Source organism: Saccostrea echinata, unplaced genomic scaffold (assembly GCF_033153115.1).
Source record: "Saccostrea echinata isolate AGI-Se365-2 ecotype Australia unplaced genomic scaffold, CSIRO_AGI_Sech_v1 ptg000005l, whole genome shotgun sequence".
Lineage (NCBI taxonomy): Eukaryota > Metazoa > Mollusca > Bivalvia > Ostreida > Ostreidae > Saccostrea > Saccostrea echinata.
Window position 1 is genome coordinate 7,241,412 of NW_026889754.1, and position 21,089 is coordinate 7,262,500.

The 21,089-nt window shown below is 35.2% G+C and overlaps 1 protein-coding gene across 1 annotated transcript; it reads left to right on the plus strand.

Annotated features, from left to right (window-relative positions):
- The first annotated feature begins 13,558 nt into the window (after positions 1 to 13,558).
- LOC133179584 (uncharacterized) lies at positions 13,559 to 14,823 on the plus strand. The gene is made up of 3 exons (XM_061314305.1): positions 13,559 to 13,705; positions 13,806 to 14,350; positions 14,793 to 14,823. Exons 1-3 carry the CDS (start codon positions 13,559 to 13,561, stop codon positions 14,821 to 14,823), a joined length of 723 nt encoding a protein of 240 aa, XP_061170289.1.
- Positions 14,824 to 21,089: the final 6,266 nt, after the last annotated feature.

Below are 21,089 nucleotides of genomic sequence, written 5' to 3' on the forward strand. Positions count from 1 at the left end.
AACAATTTTCATGATGTCATGATGTTATGCATTACTTGTAATCTGCCGTTAATTTCTGTAAACCAACCATTTTAATGGGAGACTAATCAGGAGGCATTACAAAATTCTTCCATTTTAGAACTTTTAATGCACAGATACTCATTTCATTAGTTATTAAACACTGTGACAACAGATTATGGTTCATGTTTAGATTACATTTACATAAATTTTCCATAAGGAGCACCTAAATCTACATGGACCATTAGAATCATACTACTCTGATCACAAACCAATCTTTTTATCAGTGAAGTCAATAACATAGGAGTTATGATCTCATTTAATTCTTAAAACTTCTGCAGTGCCTGCATATAAAACAAATGCCTGTGATTAAAGAAAATTGTAAGCAATATTTCCATACCAAAGAAAAATTTGCTCCCCAAAAATTTTATTTTTTGATTTCCAAAACCTCAAAATGTCATAATTTTACTTTTCAAGATTATTTGTTTCAGACTACTCATTAACTGATTTAATGAGTCAGAAGGGACAGGTGCCTTACACTAAGAGCATTAAAATCAAGATTGTTGCAGGAGAGACAGAATTCACGTACAAAAATGAAAAGAATGACAAGAGGCCCAAGGGCCTTAACGGTCACCTGAGTATAATACAACAATTTAGAAGTTAAATAAACTGACAGATGACGCATTGTTGCCCTAGAGCAAGAGAAGTAGGAAGATCAGGATCAACAAAATAATTAGTCTAGTATTCAGTATCAACTCATAAATTAAGTTCTAATCTGTCCCCCACTTAACACTATCACCATGCAGACTATTAACAAACTATTAGTGCTTCTGTACTATTTTTAAACCCATATTAAGACCTCTAGCATTGACCTCTCTTATGGTCTTTGAAGAACTTTTAATAAGATAAGTTACCTTTGTCTCATTTTTATTTATCTATTACTTACAGGTCTACCTGATTATTAAAACTAAGAAAGTACTTTTTGAATTATACGATAAACATTCTTGCATAATTATCTTATTCTATTAACCTTTCAAATACATTATTTACAGTGTTTAATTATCAAAGGTGAATGGAAAAGGGGAATAACTTCTCTCAGTAGAATACAAGTTAATAGAGCCCTGCCCAGGACCAGAATGCTTAGACGAATGGTCCAGATGTTTAAAAATCTGGTAGAAATACACTTACTCATATCATTTAAACTTTTACTCAGTTTGCTTCCGATATGCCCGGAAGCAGAGAAGAATTTCACAGGTACAATGCATTTTCACTACAGATTCAACAAAGCCTTACCCTAACACCAGAACCCAAGACCAAGGGTCAAGAAATTTACAAATTTGGAAGAGTTACCCTCCTCATCATAACTATGGACTTCAAAGAATTAACACTTTTCCACTATATTATCAACCCCCCCCCCCATTATGCTAGAACCCCTGCCCCTAAGACCACAAGATTTAAAAATTCTGTTCGAAGTTCCCATTTTCTTCGTAGCTAAGCAATTTATTTATCAGCTGAACACTAAGGAGCAGACAGGATTAACTAATGATTAATTAATAGAATTAATGCTTTTTCACTATATAATCAATAGAGCCCACCCCCCCACCCCCCCTCCTCAAGAACCCCAAAAACTGAGGCCATATATTTAAAAATTTTGGAAGAGGCATCCTTGTCTATCATAATCATGCACTTAGTTTGTTTAAATAATCTCCAGTAGCAGAGAAGAAGATTTTCAAAGAATCAATGCATTTTCACTATATAATCAATAGAGCCCCACCCTAACACCAGAACCCCTGACCCTGAGGCCATGAAATTCACAATTTTTGAAAAGGCATCCTTATGCATCATAACCATGCACTTAGTTTGTTTAAATGATACCCAGGAGCAGGGAAGATTTTCAAAGAATTAAAGCATTTTCACTATATAATCAATAGAGCCCCGCCCTAACACCAGAACCTCTGACCCAGGGGCCATGGCTTTCACAATTCTGGATGAGGCCCACCTCCTCATCATAACTATGTACTTAGTTTATCATCTTAATGCCCAGGAGCAGAGAAGAAGATTTTCAAAGAATTAATGCATTTTCACTATATAGTTGATAGAGCCCCGCCCTAACACCAGAACCCCTGACCCTGGGGCCATGAAATTCACAATTTTGGAATAGGTACTCTTGCTCATCATAACTATGTACTTAGTTTATTAAATATCCAGAAGCAGAGAAGAAGATTTTCAAAGAAATAATGCATTTTCACTATATAATCAATAGAGCCCCGCCCTAACACCAGAACCCCTGACCCTGGGGCCATGAAATTAACAATTTTTGAAAAGGCACTTTTGCTCATCATAACTATGTACTTAGTTACTTTATTTAATACCCAGGAGCAAAGAAGAAGATTTTCAAAGAAGTAATGCTTTTTCACTATATAATCTATAGAGCCCCGCCCTAACACCAGAACCCCTGACCCTGGGGCCATGAATTTCACAATTTTGGAAGAGGCACTCTTGCTCATCATAACTATGTACTTAATTCCTTTATTTAATACCCAGGAGCAGAGAAGAAGATTTTCAAAGAATTAATGCATTTTCACTATATAATCAATAGAGCCCCACCCTAACACCAGAACCCCTGACCCTGGGGCCATGAATTTCACAATTTTGGAAGAGGCACTCTTGCTCATCATAACTATGTACTTAGTAACTTTATTTAATACCCAGGAGCAGAGAAGAAGATAATCAAAGAAATAATGCACTTTCACTATATGATCTATATAGCCCCACCCTGGGGCCAGAACCCCTGACCCTGGGGCCATGAATTTCACAATTTTGGTAGAGGGCTCAATGCTTATTACAATGATGCCAACAGTTTGACTGCTTGATGTCCAGGAGTAAAGAAGAAGATTTTTAAAGATTGCATTATTTTTGGTGGTTTTAGCCCCACCCCTCAGGCCCCGGGGGGGGCAGGGACCATGAAATTCACATTTTTTGTTCCCCTTCACCCATAGATGCTATATACCAAATTTTGTTGAAATTGGTTGAACGGTTCTTGAGAAGAAGTTAAAAATGTTCAAAAGTTAACGAACGACGCACGACGACGGACGAAAACAGATAGCAATAGGTCACCTGAGTGACTCAGGTGACCTAAAAACGGAGTCCTGGTCAACTGTGCAGTGGCCGATGAATCAAGAGCCATAAAATGCACAGTTTATGACGCCACAAAGTTCCCATGGTTCAATGAGGGGAATCCTGTCATTCTCAGAAATATAATAAAAAAGTGGATGCCGTGGTAGTCACGGTATTCCCTTGCGGTGACGTGAATGTGCCTCAAGACATAAGCAACAAGTTTACTACAGTTACATCATTGTGAATGGGATGACACTAAAGGTCCATACAGATATGATACAGACCATCTTTGAAGGCCTGACCTTCAAAGAGAGCATCCATGTAAAAGGATCTGTGAAAGGCACCAATGTAGTGGATATGCAAGTATTCATCACTTTATAAGAGTTTATATTTTTGAAAATGTATTGAAGTTTGTCAGATGTATTAACATTTTTTGCAACGTTTTATTTAAATTCCTTTCCTAAGAAATAACGCAATTTTATAAACCCGAATTTAATAAATTTTAATTTCAAAATAGATGGCAAATTCTTCAAATTATTACACTGATTTTCAAAATTATGTTGCTTTAAACAAAAAAAAAATACTGGTTACAGAATAGGCAAATGTCAATATATGTGTCCTTTTCAAATTGCAGCCAGCGCTTCAATCCTGCCAAAAAAAGACAAAGAAAGAATGGAAAGTGCAAGTCGGACTAGGTGTTGCCTGTCTTTTAAAGCAATACGAGCTGCAACTTTAATGTCGGAAATTTTTGTTGAAAAATTGTAATTAACTATTTCAACGACAGAAAAAAGAACACATAAACTTCTGTTGTTGATATTTGCGAAGGAAGAACTATTTATAAGCTTTGATTGAAGCAAAATTACATTATTGTCCTGTACAATATTAATTTTTTGAATAATACTATATATTTGATTGTATCTAAGAACTCTTTCTACTGAAACAATTTTAATACATGTACTTTATTTTAGTCTAATTGAGCATAAGGGTTAAATTACATAAAAATTTATCCTAATAACATATTTTAAGGTATGTCACTCGTGAAATTTGTTATATCAAAGATATTTTGAGAAGTATATTTTAGATAAGTACTCATATAGCATGAGTCAAAATTGCAAAGACAATGGACTGAGCTACGGTACAATTAAGTTGACCTTTTTGCACTTAAACTGTAACTCTGGTTAATTACTTTACTCTTTATCATATTTAATCAGATGTAGTTATGGCAATAAATATCTTATTTTACGTAAAATACTTTGAATAATACTTATGATTGAACAAATCATACAAAATAATGCGCATAAATTATTGTGTGACCTTTTTGCACTAAAAAAAGTATCATGTTTGGGGTATAAAAATCTAAAGAGGCAATAAAATATTTACTTGTATCAAACTTTTTATGACTTAAGTGCAGACAGATTGGAAGTATCGTGTTGTTTAAAGTAATGACAGAAAACGTTGGGGTCAGTGATGTAAATTTTGAGATATTGGTGATTTTCAGGCAAAAAACAGTGTAAATTTTATCTTGACTTCTTTAAAGGTGCTTGGACACAGATTTGAAGTTAACATTTTCTCAAATTTTCTGCATAATTTCATGACTTATATGTTGCTATAGCATTTCATACTAAAATATAATAAAAATCTTATTTCATCTCGAAGTTATTGAAACTTCAAATTTCTCGATGCGTTTGATTGACACATCCTTGCACTTTCACAAATTTTAATTTTATTCTTAATACTTAAGAAAAGTGGCAATTTTGTTGTGTATTAATGAAAAATATTAAAACTTTAATCTAGAAAAATTCAGAGTAGAAATGTTCGAAAGCAAAACCCACTCACAGTATTGTCAGTCCGTGCTCAGTGGTGTGTGAAGACTTTAACAATTGAACACACCCGGTGAATCGTAAACATTAACAATAACAGAGCTCGTGCCCTGTTTACAAAAACAGTTTACGTTTCACGGGTGTATTCAATTTGTTAAACTCTATACACAACACTGAGCACGGGCTGACGATATTAGTGAGGGGGTTTGCTTTCGCACATTTCTACTCTGAATTTTCTGGATTATAGACGTAATGTTTTTCATTAATACACAAAAAATAGCTTCTTTTCTTATATATTAAGGATAAAGATAAAATTTGTGAAAGTGCAAGGATGTGTTAATCAAACGCGTCCAGGAATTCGTACTTCCAATAATTTCCAGATAAAATAAGTTTTTAATTATATTTTCGTGTGAAATGCTATTGCAATATATAAGTCGTGATATAATACAGAAAATTTGAGAAAATATTAACTTCAAATCTGTGTCTAAGCACCTTTAATATATATTCATTTCTTGGCAAAGTCTGTTCAGTGAGTGTATAAAATTTTATCTAAAGATATAAATTAGGACCTATGTTTAATATTCCTAGCATATCATAACGGAAAATATTCTCTAAGTAAAAGTATGAGGGGCTTAAGTTCCAAGATAATAAATTTGACAAATGTGTAGATTTGAAGAATTTTCTTCAAAATATCCTTCCACCACAAGAAATAGTCCCTCATAAATCTTGCTTCTTTATAAATTTGAGAGCAGTTTTTTAATTGAATGTTGAATAATTTGCATTGTTTCATTTAAATATGTTATAAATATTGAATTGTAATATATAGTTTTGAAGTTAAAGGTTCTGACTGAACTTTTCTAAAAAGCTGACGAGTGACATACCTTAAAGGGTTTTTATCACGTATCTAAATTTCTTAAAAATGAAACGCTATTATATTCTTGAAACATTTAATTATCGTTTAATTTTTGAAATAATGTTGAAAACGGCCGTAATTTGACGATAAAACGCCCGTAAAATAGGGTCCTCGACGTAAAAATCTCCACTTATTAGATATGGTCACGTGGTACTGAAACGTCATAGGTGTCAATGGTCAATAGAACTCGTAAAGCTTATCGTAAGAAAAAATATAATGAGTAGATTTTTACGCTAAATAAATAGAATACACAATATGACCGGTTAAAATTTTGACATCGGCTATCTTCCTTTGGTTATGGACGGTCAATCTTCTATGTATGAACGTCCAGCAGAGAGAAATAATACCACAGGGGGTAAGGAGGGCTGTTCTTCCTTCCATGCATATTTGGACTTCTCTTCTTTTCGACCCGCTAGACACTTACGTGATATCTCCGACCTAAATTTTGAAAATCTGTATTATACACATATTCCAGAGAGAGAGAGATTAACTTACACTTTTCACTTGTACGGGAGCAAGTGAAAGTCTTAAGCCATTTGGCAGGGCGGAGGCCTCCGACATGGAGTAAAGCTTGGGCTCGAAAAAGTCTTGTACTGTTTTTTATTCAGCCTCGCTAAGTACAAGAAACGTCTCCATGATCTATATGAAAAATGTGAAATGGGTAAAGGTCTCACTGAATTTATTGTTAATCGTTTCGTAATAATTGTTATTGAGCGAATTAAAAAAAAAGGTTTATATAAATTTATAATTATTATCTATATAACTTTTAAAACAAAATTGATGAGAAAGGCGTTCAAAAAGCTTAGTCTTTAAATGTTTAAAAGTCATATTCATTTTGTGAATGAGTCTTTACGAAAATTAACTTCTTAATTTTGTAGGGTATGAAATAATGTCGAACGAAACTTTTTGCGAAAAATTTAAAGAGTTTAAAATAAACCCAGTAAAATGAATATTTTTAAGACTCAATGTTTCTGGTTGGTTTTTTAAAACACATACCATACAGTCAGCTTTCAGCTCACGTCCGAAGACTTCATGATAAGTGCTATTGATGATTTTATAATATTTCCCAGTTTTCATTTTGTCTGCTGTGTCTTTTTAGGTCACCCGAGTCACTCAGGTGACCTATTGCTATCCTTTTTTGTCCGTCGTCGTACGTCGTTCGTAAACTTTTGAACATTTTTATCTTCTTCTCTAGAACCACTGAACCAATTTCAACCAAATTTGGCATATAGCATCTATGGGTGAAGGGGAATAAAAATTGTGAAATTCATGGCCCCTGCCCCCCTGGGGCCTGAGGGGTGGGGCTAAAACCACCAAAATTAATGCAATTTTTAAAAAATCTTCTTCTTTACTCCTGGACATCAGGCAGTCAAACTGCTGGCATGATTGCAATAAGCATTGAGCTCTCTACCAAAATTGTGAGATTCATGGCCCCAATGTCAGGGGTTCTGGTGCTAGGGTGGGGCTCTAATGATTATGTAGTGAAAATGCATTATTTCTCTGAAAATCTTCTTCTCTGCTCTTGGGTATTAAGCCCATAAACTAAGTACATAGTTATAATGAGGAAGAATGACTCTTCTAAAATTGTGAATTTCATGGCCCTTGGGTCAGGGGTTCTGGTGTTAGGGCGGGGCTCTAATGATTTATAGAGAAAATGCATGAATTCTTCAAAAATCTTCTCTGCCCCTGGATATTAAGCAGATAAACTAAGAACATCGTAATGATGAGGAAGAATGCCTCTTCCAAAATTGTGAATTTCATGGCCCCTGGGTAAGGAGTTCTTGTGTTAGGGTTGGGCTCTGATGATTTATATAGTGAAAATGCATTAATTCTTTGAAAATCTTCTCCTTTGGTCCTGAATTTTAAGCAGATGAACTATAAGTACATAGTTATGATGAGCAAGAGTGCCTTTTCCAAAATTATGAAGTTCATGGCCCCAGGGTCAGGGGTTCTGGTGTTAGGGCGGGGCTCTAAATGAATGCAGTAATTCTTTGAAAATCTTCTCTGCTCCTGGGTATTAATCCGGTGAATTAAGTACATAGTTATGTTGAGTAAGACTGCCTCTTCCAAAATTATGAATTTCATGGCCCCTGGGTCAGAGGTTCTGGTGTTAGGACAAAAGTAGGTCACTTGTAGTTTTAAGGGAATATCTAAATATTTGAAATAGTAAAAGGCTAATAATCATCAATTTTCTCATTTTATGCTTTTTGGGATCACGGACTATGTTAACTAAAAAGTAGGTCACAGTGACTTAATTTTGGAATTTCACAGCTATATCTAAATATTTCTGATATTGAGAGGCTTAGAATCATCAAAATTTGTCAGTTAAAGCATCTTAGGTCCTCAAAAAATGGGTCACAGTGACCCAGCTTTGGACTTTTAAGACAACATCTAAATATTTCAAATTATAAGAGGCTTACAATAAATTCACAGAGTTGTTATCCAAAAAGTAGGTTACAGAATTACTTTTGGGATTTCAAGGATTTACCTAAATATATAAGATACTATGAAGCTTAGAATAGAAGTGATACGGTTGTAAAATTTACCAGGAGAGCGATTCTGGCCCTTGGGTCTCTTGCTAAATTGCCATTTCATTGATCCGTTACAGGGTTATTCTTATATGACTGTTAAAGCCCTCTGGTCTCTAGTATAATTTTGTTGCTATAAATAGAATAGAAAACTCCATTGATTTTGTGTATTTCAATTATAAATAGAACTGGAAATCCTCATTGTTGTCAGTAAATGGTAACTAGTATATGTAATTGTCAGTCACATTATGTTTTCATTATTCAGTTAGTCTGCAAATTTTCCATCCATTATATCTCAAATAGTGCAAATTTACAACATCTATTTTTAGACAATTGTTGCTGTTGCTAAAAAGAAAAAGAAGTGTGAGCCTACCTTCAATAATACATGTATGTATGTGGACATTTTTTATTTTACCTCATATACCAAGACGTATCTTGGTTTTTATTTTTTGTGCTATAAATAAAAATGGGAATCCCCTTGAAACATGTTACATTTCAGTCATTGTTTTCTAGTACTTGTCAGTCACATTATGTTTATGATAGAGAGTATTCAAATTTTCAATCCATAATGTCTAAAATTGTGCAAGAATGTATATTTTCTAAATAACTCACTACATCTATTTTTAGACAACTGTTGCTATAAAAAAGAAAAGACATTCCATCTTCAATATTTTTTAATTATTAATTGCCGAAATGTTCTTGTTCATGACATATTGTAGACAGCAGTATATTCTGTAAATTCTTTTTTCAATGAATCTTACAACTGGTGGAAAATTGTCATTTTTCCTCATAATACTGAGATGTTTCTATTTATGGGTGTTTGGTGCTATAAATAGAAAAGGGAATCCCCTTCAGATAGTGTGTATTTCAGTAAATGGTTTTTAGTACTTGTCAGTCACACTATGTTTATAAGAGTTAGTCTGCATTTTTTTCCATCCGACATGATCTGAAAAAGTGCAAGAATCTTCATTTTCTCGATTATTCGAGAAATCTATTTTTAGACCATTGTTGCTATAAAAAGAAACAAGAGTCGACCCTCAATATTGTATCATTTATTGTACAAACACTTGTTATTTTTATAGGCATATTAAAGAAAGTTTTATATTTGTTAACACTTTTTCTACAAAGCTTCTAATTAGCAAAAAACTGTAATTTTTCCTAATATTCAGAGACATATCTATATTGATGTGCTTGATACTATAAATAGAAATGGGAATACCCCTCAACCATTGTCCACTCCAGCTAGGGGTGGGCAGCCTCTGTCAGTAAAATCTTAAATTTCACAATATACGTTCTATTTATCCAGCAGTGACATCTAAAACTTGTTAGCGCATACAAGTTCAGGTAAATACTCTGGCCATCTGCGTTTTTGTTCTGATGTTAAACTTCGAAGTAAATTATGCATCGTTCAATTATAACCCTCCACTTGACCATTTCCCTCTGGATGGTATGCTGTGGTTCTACTCTTTGCGATCTTGTAAAATTTACAGAGTTCTTGAATGATTGCGCTCTCAAAGTTCCTGCCTTGATCACTATGAATTCTTTTGGGTATTCCATAGTAAAATAACAATTCTTTGATTAAAATCTTAGCTACAGTTACAGCTTTTTGATCCTTTGTTGGAACTGCCTGTGTGTACTTGGAAAAGATGTATGTCATAACGAGCACATTTTCTCTACCATCAGATGCACGTTCAAGTACAGCGAAATCTATAGCTAGTATGTCTAATGGTTGAAAGGCCAAAAGATTTTCAATGGGAGGTTTTACAGATGGAATTGGTGCTTAACATACCATGCATCTTCCATATTTTTTACAGTACTGCTCAATATTTTCATTGTTGGCCAATAGCATCTTTTCTGAATAAGGGACGATGTTCTTTTTTTTCCTTGTGCCCAGCATTGTTATGTAACGATTCCAGCACGTACTGCTTTAAAGATTCTGGGAGAAGCACTTGTCGATAAGGTCTAGTTTCTCTTTCTACATATCTGTAGACAACAACATCTTCAATCTTAAGCTTGTCTCTTTGTTAAAGTAATTTTCTTACTACTTATTCTCTTTCTTTAAGTCGTCAATGGTTGGTCTTAAATTATTCTTCATCCAAAAGAGAACACGACTTACTATAGGATCAAAGCTTTGAAGAGATGCCATTTCTGTGCTTTCATATTCAGGTAGTGTCGTTGTTGCACTTTCTGGATCTGTTTGTATTGATCAGACATATGTATGTTTAATTTCAGGATCTTCTCTACAAATCTCCAATAAACTTTTTTTTTAAATTTACATTGTCCATTGTATACATACATACATGCATATAAATGTCTACAAAAACAGTATAGAATGGATTTTTTTGCACACACACACACACACACACACACATTCATACAGTCACTCACACTTATCGGATTAAGCTGGAAATATGATGAAGAAATATGAAGGCTGCTTTATAGCTGTATTTTCATTGGAATTCATACTTATGGATCTTTGTTATTTGTTTTTAGTATTTCACCCTCTCAGGAGGAGGCACAATAAATTTGCAAGACTAAGCAGACTTGTTGTAGCACAGTGAAATATCTGGCTCAACTGATGTCGGCCAGGATGAGCCTGAAGCCGGAACTAAGGACAGAGAGAGAGATGACCCGGATGCGTCAGTTGTCCACACTGGGACAGGAACAGTATGAAGCTACAGTTGACAGACAACTACAGAAGATTCGCGACATCAAAAGGGAAATTGATGGATGCATCGATAATATTAAGTTACTAAAACCCTCTAGTGAGAGCTGTATTGACGCCTTTCGACAGCTCTTGAGTTCATGCTATAGCGCATACCTTAAATGTTCAGAGGACTTTTTATCCTTTTTACAAAGCACACGAACAGTTGAAAGCCTAAATGAAGCCGCAGCACACCGTCTTATTATGGATGCTATGAGTGCAAAGATAGATGCTGTGCACCTCAGTTTAGATGAACTCTCTAATGTGAAAGACTCAAAGACTCATCAACAGTCAGACGAACCATTCGCATCACCGTCACTTAGAGCAGAATCAACCCTATCGCAACAGCTTCAAAGAAAACATAGTTCTAGCAGATTCAAATCGGGAAAATCCAGTGAATTTTCTTCAGGACTCGCCAAGTACAGCTTAAGCAGGAGTGGAAGTTCAAGTACCTTCCTCCAAAGTGTGCAAGCAAAACTAAACGCATCTTGCGCTAAGTTGAAATACGTTGCAAGGAGGTGATAATTTTCAAGGAAAGGGCGGCGTTGGATGCACAGCTAAAGCTAGTAAAGGCTGAATGTGAGATCAAAATGCGACAGAAGGAGATAGAGGCCATGAGAGAAACATTTAAACTTGAGAGGAAAGATACAGAGATGTCGTCTACAAGAAAGTTACGCACAGAAGAATATGTGAAGAATCTTCCTCACCCACAGCTTACGCAGGTTCAGCAGAACGATGCTCCTCCTAATGTGGTCAAGGAAGTCAGAGATTTTGTTCAAGACACAGAACAAGTAAACAACAACAGTGATGCACATTGAAGACAAACTCACCTGGACCCAGATGCTCCTTCTTTCACCTCTATTAGACCTCCACCTCACAGAGTTCAGATGATAACATCATCCCCTCAGCACGTTGAGAATTCTGACAATGTACATAATACCTGTGCCGTTGGAGATGCAACGTGTGATTCATCGTCAACAAATACATCTAACCAGATGACAAGAGTTACCAAGTTCTTAGTGAAAAAGACTTACTTTTGTCAGGACTTACCAAGTATGACGATAACCCGATGCTGTATGTTGCATGAAAGTTAAACTTCAAAGGGATCATGAAAGAGTTAGACACTACATCAACCGAAGAACTGGACCTCTTGGTTAGATGGTTGGGTCCAGCATCGTCCAGACAGGCCAGCACCATCCGTGCATGTAATGCAGGAAATTCAGCACTAGCTGTAAGGAGAATATGGGAGAGGCTAGAGGAGAGATTTGGTTCACCCGAGATGGTGGAAAGGAGTCTGAAAGAGCGCATTACTTCTTTCCCTAGAATCACTGCCAATGACAACAAACGTCTATTCGACCTAGCTGATCTAGTCAGTGAAATAGCATATGTGAAGGAACAACCACAATACCATGTTCTCTTTGGTTATTTTTGATTCTTCTACCGGGATAAACCCGATTGCATCAAAGTTACCTTGGAACCTACAGAAGAAGTGGGTGACAGAAGCTAGTAGATTCAAACGGCAACAAGGATGCATCTTTCCACCCTTCTCGATTTTCGTCAAGTTTATACAAGACACGGCCAAGACTCGGAATGACCCAAGTTTCCAGTTCGACCGCACAGAAAGGATGAATTCAAGTTCAAGTGTGCCAAAGAAAAACATCAACTGTGGTTGTCAAGAAGACTAGACTTCAAGTAACACTACCAATCTAGACGATTCACAATTGTGTCCATTACACAAAACAAAGCATTTACTCAACGAATGCTCAGCTTTCCGCAGAAAGCCCCTTGAAGAGCGCAAAAAGTTCATACTTTCCAATGGCATATGTTTTAAGTGCTATGGTCCTAAGGAGCACAGAGCTATGAACTGTAAGACAAATGTGAAATGTGACATCTGTAAAAAATCTTCTCATCCACGTGCACTTCATGTGGAAGTGGATTGCCACGTAGGGGAGCCCTCACCAGAAGGTACAGTGAAGAATGCTTGCACAAGTTTGTGGAACACCAAGGGGTACAAGCAGATCCCCTCTAAGATTATACCAGTTAGAGTATATCTAAAGAATGATCCACAGAAGTGTCGAGTTGTGTATGCTCTCATTAATGACCGGAGCAGTCATTCATTAGCAACATCGCCATTCTTTGACTTCTTTTCACCAGGAAGTCCCTAATATCAGTACATACTGTCTTCATGTGCAGGAAGACTTACTACTTCAGGAAGGAGGGGTCATGGTTATGTGATGGAGTCTTTTTTGACATGCAAGTTAGAGCTACCAGTCGTCATTGAGTGCAACGACATACCCAATAACAGAAACGAAATTCCGTTCCCTGCTGTTGCACAGCAGTACCCTCACCTTCAAGAAATTGTTTCATTTATACCTACTGTGATGGATGATGTTAAGATTGAACTTCTTATAAGAAGAGAAAAAAAAGGTCGATCCTGTCGAACAGTGGAATCACGTACCCACAGAGGACAATCCTGCAGATGGCACCACTCGCAAGTTTAGAACTTCAGATCTCCCAGACAGCATGGTTAAGAGGCCCAGACTTTTTCCGAAGTATCAAGGTTGATGATGTGAATGAACACTTTCCTCTTATTGATGCTGAGATTGATAAAGAGATAAAGAAAGAAGTATCAACTGCTAAGACAGTGCTTGAGCTAATATTAGGTTCGAAACGCTTTTCACGTTTCTCAACATGGAAAAGTTTAGTGAGAGCCATAATGACTGAAGATGCTTGCCAGGAAAACATGTGCCTCTCAGGTCATTGATGACACCAATTTGCTTGAGTCTACAGTAATACTCATCATCAAGGAAGCGCAATTAGAAACTTATGGTGCAGAAATCAAGGCCATTAGAAATGGCAGTGATCCCCCAAAGAACAGTCCCCTCTTACCCTTGAATCCCATCTTGGGTGTTGATGGTCTCCTTCGTGTCGGTGGACGTATCCGTAGTAAGCAAGCCAAGCCGGGTGGTGACCAGCATTCAGCCCATCCCATTATAATTCCAAAGAGCCATCATGTTGCTGTTCTGATCATTCGTCATTATCACTCCAAGATACACCACCAGGGCAGACAAATGACAGAAGGGGCTATACGATCTTTTGGTTATTGGATTGTCAACGGAAAGCGCATGATTTCATCTGAGATCCACCACTGCGTTGCTTGTAGAAAACTTCGTGGGAAGATTGGATGGGTTCAGATGGTAGACTTACCAGAGGATCGACTGCAAGAAGCTCCACCATTTACATTTGTTGGTTTAGACGTCTTCGGACCCTGGTCAGTTGTAACGAGGAGAACGCGGGGCGGTTCAGCTAATTCAAAGAGATGGGGTGTGTTATTTACCTGTTTAGTGTTTCGTTGAGTTCATGTGGAACTTGTAGAGGAGATCAGTTCGGCCTCATTCATTAATTGCATGCGTAGATTCATAGCGTTACGAGGTCCTGTCCAGCAGATTCGCTCTGATCGAAGGACAAATTTTATAGGGGCTGTTAAAGAACTCTACATTGATGCAGATTGCATTGATATGTTGTTAAGCTAGATTGTTAGATTTAAAATTACTGATTGCTAATGTGTAAAACTTTCATTTTCATCTATTTTTTAATTTTGGTATAGTGTAAAATTCAGATTGGCATGTTAGGATTGAATATGGTTCGTAACTGTCATTCAGTTGTAATTTCATTGGAATACATACTTATGTATCTTTGTTATTTGTTTTCAGTATTTCACCCTCTCAGGAGGAGGCACAATAAGTTTGCAAACTAAGCAGACTTCTTGTAGCACACATATATACACTAAAAGAACGTAACTATAACTATGACTAGATTAGTATCCTCTGTCCTTTGCAAATTTTTTAGTATAAATTCTCTGTAAATTAAGACATAAGTGTTTGACATGACACTTTTTGAAACATGGAACCCTAAATAGCATAAAATAGGATTTCTTATGTAACATATACATACAATTTTTTTTTCTTTGTGAACAAAATATTAATTTTTCCAATGGAATCAAATAAAATAATGATTTTGAGACAAGAAATTGTATAAATTTAATGAAAAAAAGAAATCAGAAAAAAATATGAAATTTCCTTTACATATTCTTTTTATTTTAACATTTGGTCATTGACCTTGTCAAACTTTTAAGTGGATTAGTGTCAAAAGTGGTTAATTCCATTTTCTTAGCTAGGTTTAGATGAAAGGTGTGCTGCAGCAGGGTTAGTAGACACATCAAATAAAGATACATCAGACGGACTGGATGTTTGACTTGTAGAAAATAAAGATGGAGTATGCAAGGGAGTGGATGTGTCTATATTTGAGGGTGGTGTAAGTGGAGAGTAAACCGGTGAAAAATGATGTGGCAGTGGTAAAGGTGAAGGTGTTCGCTGGATGGTGGTGCGTCGTCTTTTCTTACACAGATGCACGAAGGTAAAGGTCAGGACTATACATATGACACAGGAAACGGTAACTGAAAAGATATATAAAAACAAAACATTAAAGTTTGCTTAGTTGACAGGGTTCAAGATATGCTTCTGTAGTTAGTGGTAGAGATGCAATAGATGCATACTCATTTTCTACAATCCACTTCCTCAATGCCAAATTCACAAGGTTCAGTTTGTACATGTTTCATATATTTAAACCAGCTAATGCTATTCAGTATTGCTCTCTGACTAATATCAAAGTGATACTTTTTTTCTTATAACATATAGACAACCATGGGTATAATAAGAAGTAAAGACAAAAAAATAAAAATAATTTAAATTAATTTTGATGATGAATATCAGCATTTGCATAAAAAATTACCTATAACTATTAAGGTATTTTCGGGTCCGACGAGTGTCGTTAAAGAGCCCACAGGGGTATTGGTAGTCTGTTTTATCACCTCGGTGATGGAGGGGGTGCCCGAAGAACCCTCCGAGGTGATGGTGGCCTGGGTTGTAGTGGCTCCGCTACCCTCTGTGGCTGAAGTAGCAATGGCTGTCGTACCACCACAACCCTCCCTGGCTGTGGTGGCGACAGTCTCTTCTCTTTCTCTGTGGCGGTAGTGCCGGACAAGGGAAGGGAGGCGCCCTCAAAATTCTTATGGGTTTCAATTTCTTTTGATTCTGTTAAAAAAATGGTAAGATTAAAGTTTACCTGTTAATATATAAGTGTTCTTTCATATATGATATTAGTATGCATATATATATATGTAATGGGGAAAATCCCCAGCAGAAATAATTCAAATGATATTGGTTTTATGGAACCAAGTCCATCTGACTAATAACTATGTAGTTATAAATCAGTGATGATAAGCTTTGTCTCTATTTTTGTCCAGGAATTTGTGTCAGAAAAGAATGGAAAAAGGTTATATAACGTTACATAAAATCTACCAGAGAACTTTCTACATGTGTACATGAGTATAAGATTCAAAATCTTGGTAATATTCACTCTGGACAATATAAAGCCTGTGTAAGATGTGTAGGTGGATCTAAAAGGGATGGAATGTAATAACTTAGAACCTATATATTACTTTATAAGCTCTCAGGGATTGAGGGAATATCATACCTTAAAATCATATAACATCAGCTTTTACCCCAAAATTAAGAATAATTCATTCTTCAATAGCAAATAAGGTCACAATTCTGATAAAAGGAGGAAAGCCTCTCGCTATGTTAAGCAAACATAATCAATCAACATAGCCATTCAATTTCGAAGAGACCGTTCACGGTAGCTCAGTCGGTAGAGCGCTCGCTCCGTGATCGGGAGGTCGTGAGTTCGAATCTCGGCCGCGACAGACCTAAGTCGATAAAAATAGGTAGCAACTGTTCCTTCGCCATGCGCTCGGCACTTTGAAGTGAAAGTTGCGGGTCCTTCGGATGAGACCTTAAAAACCGAGGCCCCTTGTCACGGCAGGCGTTGGCACGATAAAGATCCCTCACTGCTCAATGGCCTTGAGTGCCGAGTAAAGGTCAAAATTTGAAGCACTTCACCGCTATAAGGTGACGTCTGTATATGAGTGAAAAATTCTCGAATGGGACATAAAACAACATACAATCAATCAATCAATTTCGAAGATCATTTAATAGTATTCGATGGATGAACAATAAGCAACTGTTTCAATGTACAGTATAGTTGCCACATAGACGCTAAAATAACAGAACATTACAGTTTATACATAACCTTTAAAATCTGTTACGGAGATGGCGTATATTCTTAGAAACTATTGAAAACATTCAAACCTTAGGTAAGTGGTTTACAATATTTTAACTGTCTCTGGGCATGCCTTCACCAGGGTTTTTAAACGGGATCAGTAGTACAATATCATTCATTCATTGTACTGAATTCTATCTAGACTCTAAGTTCATCATGCAGCTCCAAGTATACATTTAGTTTTGCAACATACCCACTTAAAACTTGTCATCACCAGTTTCTTCAACTGGAAATTTGTTAGCTTACAATGTACACATGTTTAACTTTCACTTTCAGTATTGCCCCCGGAAACCATGCACTGTCGTGGTATAGTATTAAGAACCAAAACTGTTGATATTTATCCTTATAAGCGTTATAATCAAAGTTATGATCAAAATGCTGCCTCTTAAATTCAACAACGGACAAAAAAAATGGCCCATATAATAGGATTTTCTGCACTCTCTACCACTATATAGGTACGAGGGGTTATCAAAAAGTTCGTGGACTGATGCGATAAAATTAATACTATGTAGCTTGTGCTTACAAAATTTATAAGGAACGTAAATCAACAAAAGTTTAAGAAATGTTGAAAATTTTAGCTTGATACGTTGACAATTTGCCAAATTATTCTAAAATTAAAAAGACATTATATGATCATCCGGCGCTGTCGCCGTTTAGTTTCATGACGTCCGACAACGTCATTGTTTTTCAATGTCCGCTCTGTCTACCTAATACACTTATCTTGATGTGATTACCTGGAGTTAAGTAAGGACTTAAGCCCGTCTTGTTTATATGACTTTACAATGTCATGAACAGCTGCTTTCAATGCATATAATATTGTAAATGAATCTATAATAGGGAAAGATCCTCACTTGGTTATGCCAGAATACTTCTAAAGCTTGTTGTTCATTTTTTACCACATATGATTAACGTCACTTTTCGACGAGACTGACTTTTGACACTCTGACTACAAATCGACATAAACTGTGCATTTTTCATCTCTCTGAATCTTTTTGGATATTTAAACGAGTACTCTGGATGCATTTTATTTTTCTGCAGCCCGTTCAAACATTCTATAGGTCTATACAAGTTTTTCCAGGTGCGAAACTTTATAGAATGTTGGAAAAAGAAACCTCTCCCCCCTTTTGACGTCATTTTCAAGCCCTTAATTGTTTGGACACTCCGTATAAAATTTACGATAAAAATTCATAGAATTTACAGAATGGGGTAAAAATTACAGATTTTACGGAACAATTGTGTTGTACCAAATGCCTGAATTTACGGGGTTTTTTGATGACAAATGCTTGAAAACAAGAGGGTTTTTTTCAGTTAAACTCCCGTAGAAAAAAATGTCATATTTGAGGTTGCGCCGCCTGGACATACCATTGCTTACAAAAACATTAACAATTTATCAAAAAATCTAACTTATGATTTATGGTTTATTCTACAGATAGAAAAGATGATGCTAACTAAATGTGTAAAAATTCATTGATGTACCTAAAGCGGTTTTAATTTTATGGCGCTAGTCCACGAACTTTTTGATAACCCCTCGTACATGTATTAAAAGAAACTTTTAGATATTGCAATTCAAACTTAAAAAACTTTATACATGTACAAGAACTTTAGTGTATATATACTCCTTCAAAGCATACAGTAATTTTCAAATCTGTTCAAACTTTGCTTCAAACTTTGAAGTAATTTAAAGAGGCCTGTATACAGAATTGAAGTTAATATTTTCTAAAATTTTCTGTATAATAACATGACTTATTTTTGCTACAGCATTTCAGACGAGAATATATTAAAAGTGTTTTCAGACGTTTTTTTTTTTATCTTGAAATTATTGAAACTACGAATTTCGGGACGCGTTTGATTGACACATCCTTACACTTTCACAAAATAAACTTTATCCTTAATATTTAAGAAAAATAAAAAGTCTGTTGTGTATTAATTAAAAGTATTAAAACTATTGTCCAGAAAATTCAGAGTAGAAATGCCAGAAAGGAACATCAACTCAAAGGTTTGTCGGTCCCTAGCTGTTCATGCAGTGATGTGTGCGGAGTTTAACAAATAGAACACAGTCGGTGAACCACAAACACTAGCAATAACAAAGCCCATGTCCTGTTTACAAAAACAGATGTTGTGTGATGTAAAGAAGAACACTGTTGTCATTGAATTCTAAGAATATTCATGTTAGTTCAAATCATTTAACTTGTTTTTATTTTTTTAATAAGCATAGAAATTTAAAATGTAAACAATAAAACTATGTCCAGGCCCCTTTAAGAACTGTGTAAGCCATTTTTACAGACAGTACCATTTTTACCGAACATACTTTGAATATATACAGCCAGCAATTATTTTGCATGCAAGTTTTAATTTTTGAGATTATCGTTGATGAAAAGAATCCAAATATCATAACTTTCTTGTATCCTCTCGGTTTAATTTATAAATTCTTCAGAATTTTCAACTTAATTCAAGTTCATGTGTATTACTGGAATGCAAAGTTAAAGATGGGAGTTGGTGGCTTGTATTTAATCCAAGTTACAGCTATATACAATACTATCAAACAAGATGTTTCTGCTTTTTCCAGACTTAATGCTGACTATATATATATATATATATATATATATATATTTAATGTTTCTTTTTTGTCTAAATTTATTTTCCTGTTTTGTGCAATGTTCATTTTTATATTGTGGGAATGTTTTATAAAGCCATTCTTTTTGACATTTGTGTCACTCTTAAAGCTTTGATTATAGTTACTTCTTAAATTATGCTTTAAGACCTACCCTACTTTTTTTCAAACTTAAAGCAGAAACATATGCCTTATCTTAAAAACTAAACTCACGAAAAACTTTTCTTAGACTATTTATATGAAGATTCTGTACAGAATTGAAAACAAAGTAAAAAATATATCACAATTCAATAAGTTTTGGATACTTATTACAATTTGAAGAACAACATCTCATCCAAATTTAAAATAGGTAGCATTCACAACATGAAGGTGGCAAGTGTACAGCGATTAAATACTGGAATGAAATAAAACTTGAGCATAAGAAAAACAATATGTTACGCAATAAAATCCAATAGGGAAAAATAAACTACAAAAGTTAAACTAGTTGCAAACAACAGTGCATCCTGAGAAGCTACATAGTAAAAAAAAAACAACATTGGGGCTGTGGTAAAAATTGTCTATTTGTTTATGTACAAAAGTTATGGGTAAAATGTCTTCTTCAGCATACCAAACATATGGAAACCGAGTTAAAAAGTTTAATAGAAAATGATCTGAAATGCACGAATTTAATATGACCAGCAAATTATAATTCTATATCACTTGAGCATAACAGAAAAGGAAAAAAAACTGAACCTTGTCTGAGACATCTATTTACAAATGAAAACACAAAGTATCTGCGAAACATAAATAATGCACCAATTCCAAAAATTCCAAAAAACAGTTTATATACATGTCTAAAACTCTCAAAAATAAGTTTGGCCCCTTAGCATACATATAAGAAAGAGAATAGGTAAAATAACCCAGATCATGCCGATTTACATTATCAATCATGATAAATGAAAAACTGAATGGAAATCAAAAAAACCTAACCTTCTTTTCAAATCATTATACAGTGAAATAATGTTGGACAAACATACATAAAGCTTCATCTTTAACATATACATGTATACACATAATTCGACAATAAGCATTCAAACGGAAATTTTTGTAAAATTATGACAATTTACAGAAAGAAATGAGAACTCTTTAGTGTGTGAAAAACTAAGCAGGGACCTGTAAAACTTATGTACAACCCCTGTAGACGGATTTACAAATCAAATACAGTGTAATACTAGAAAGG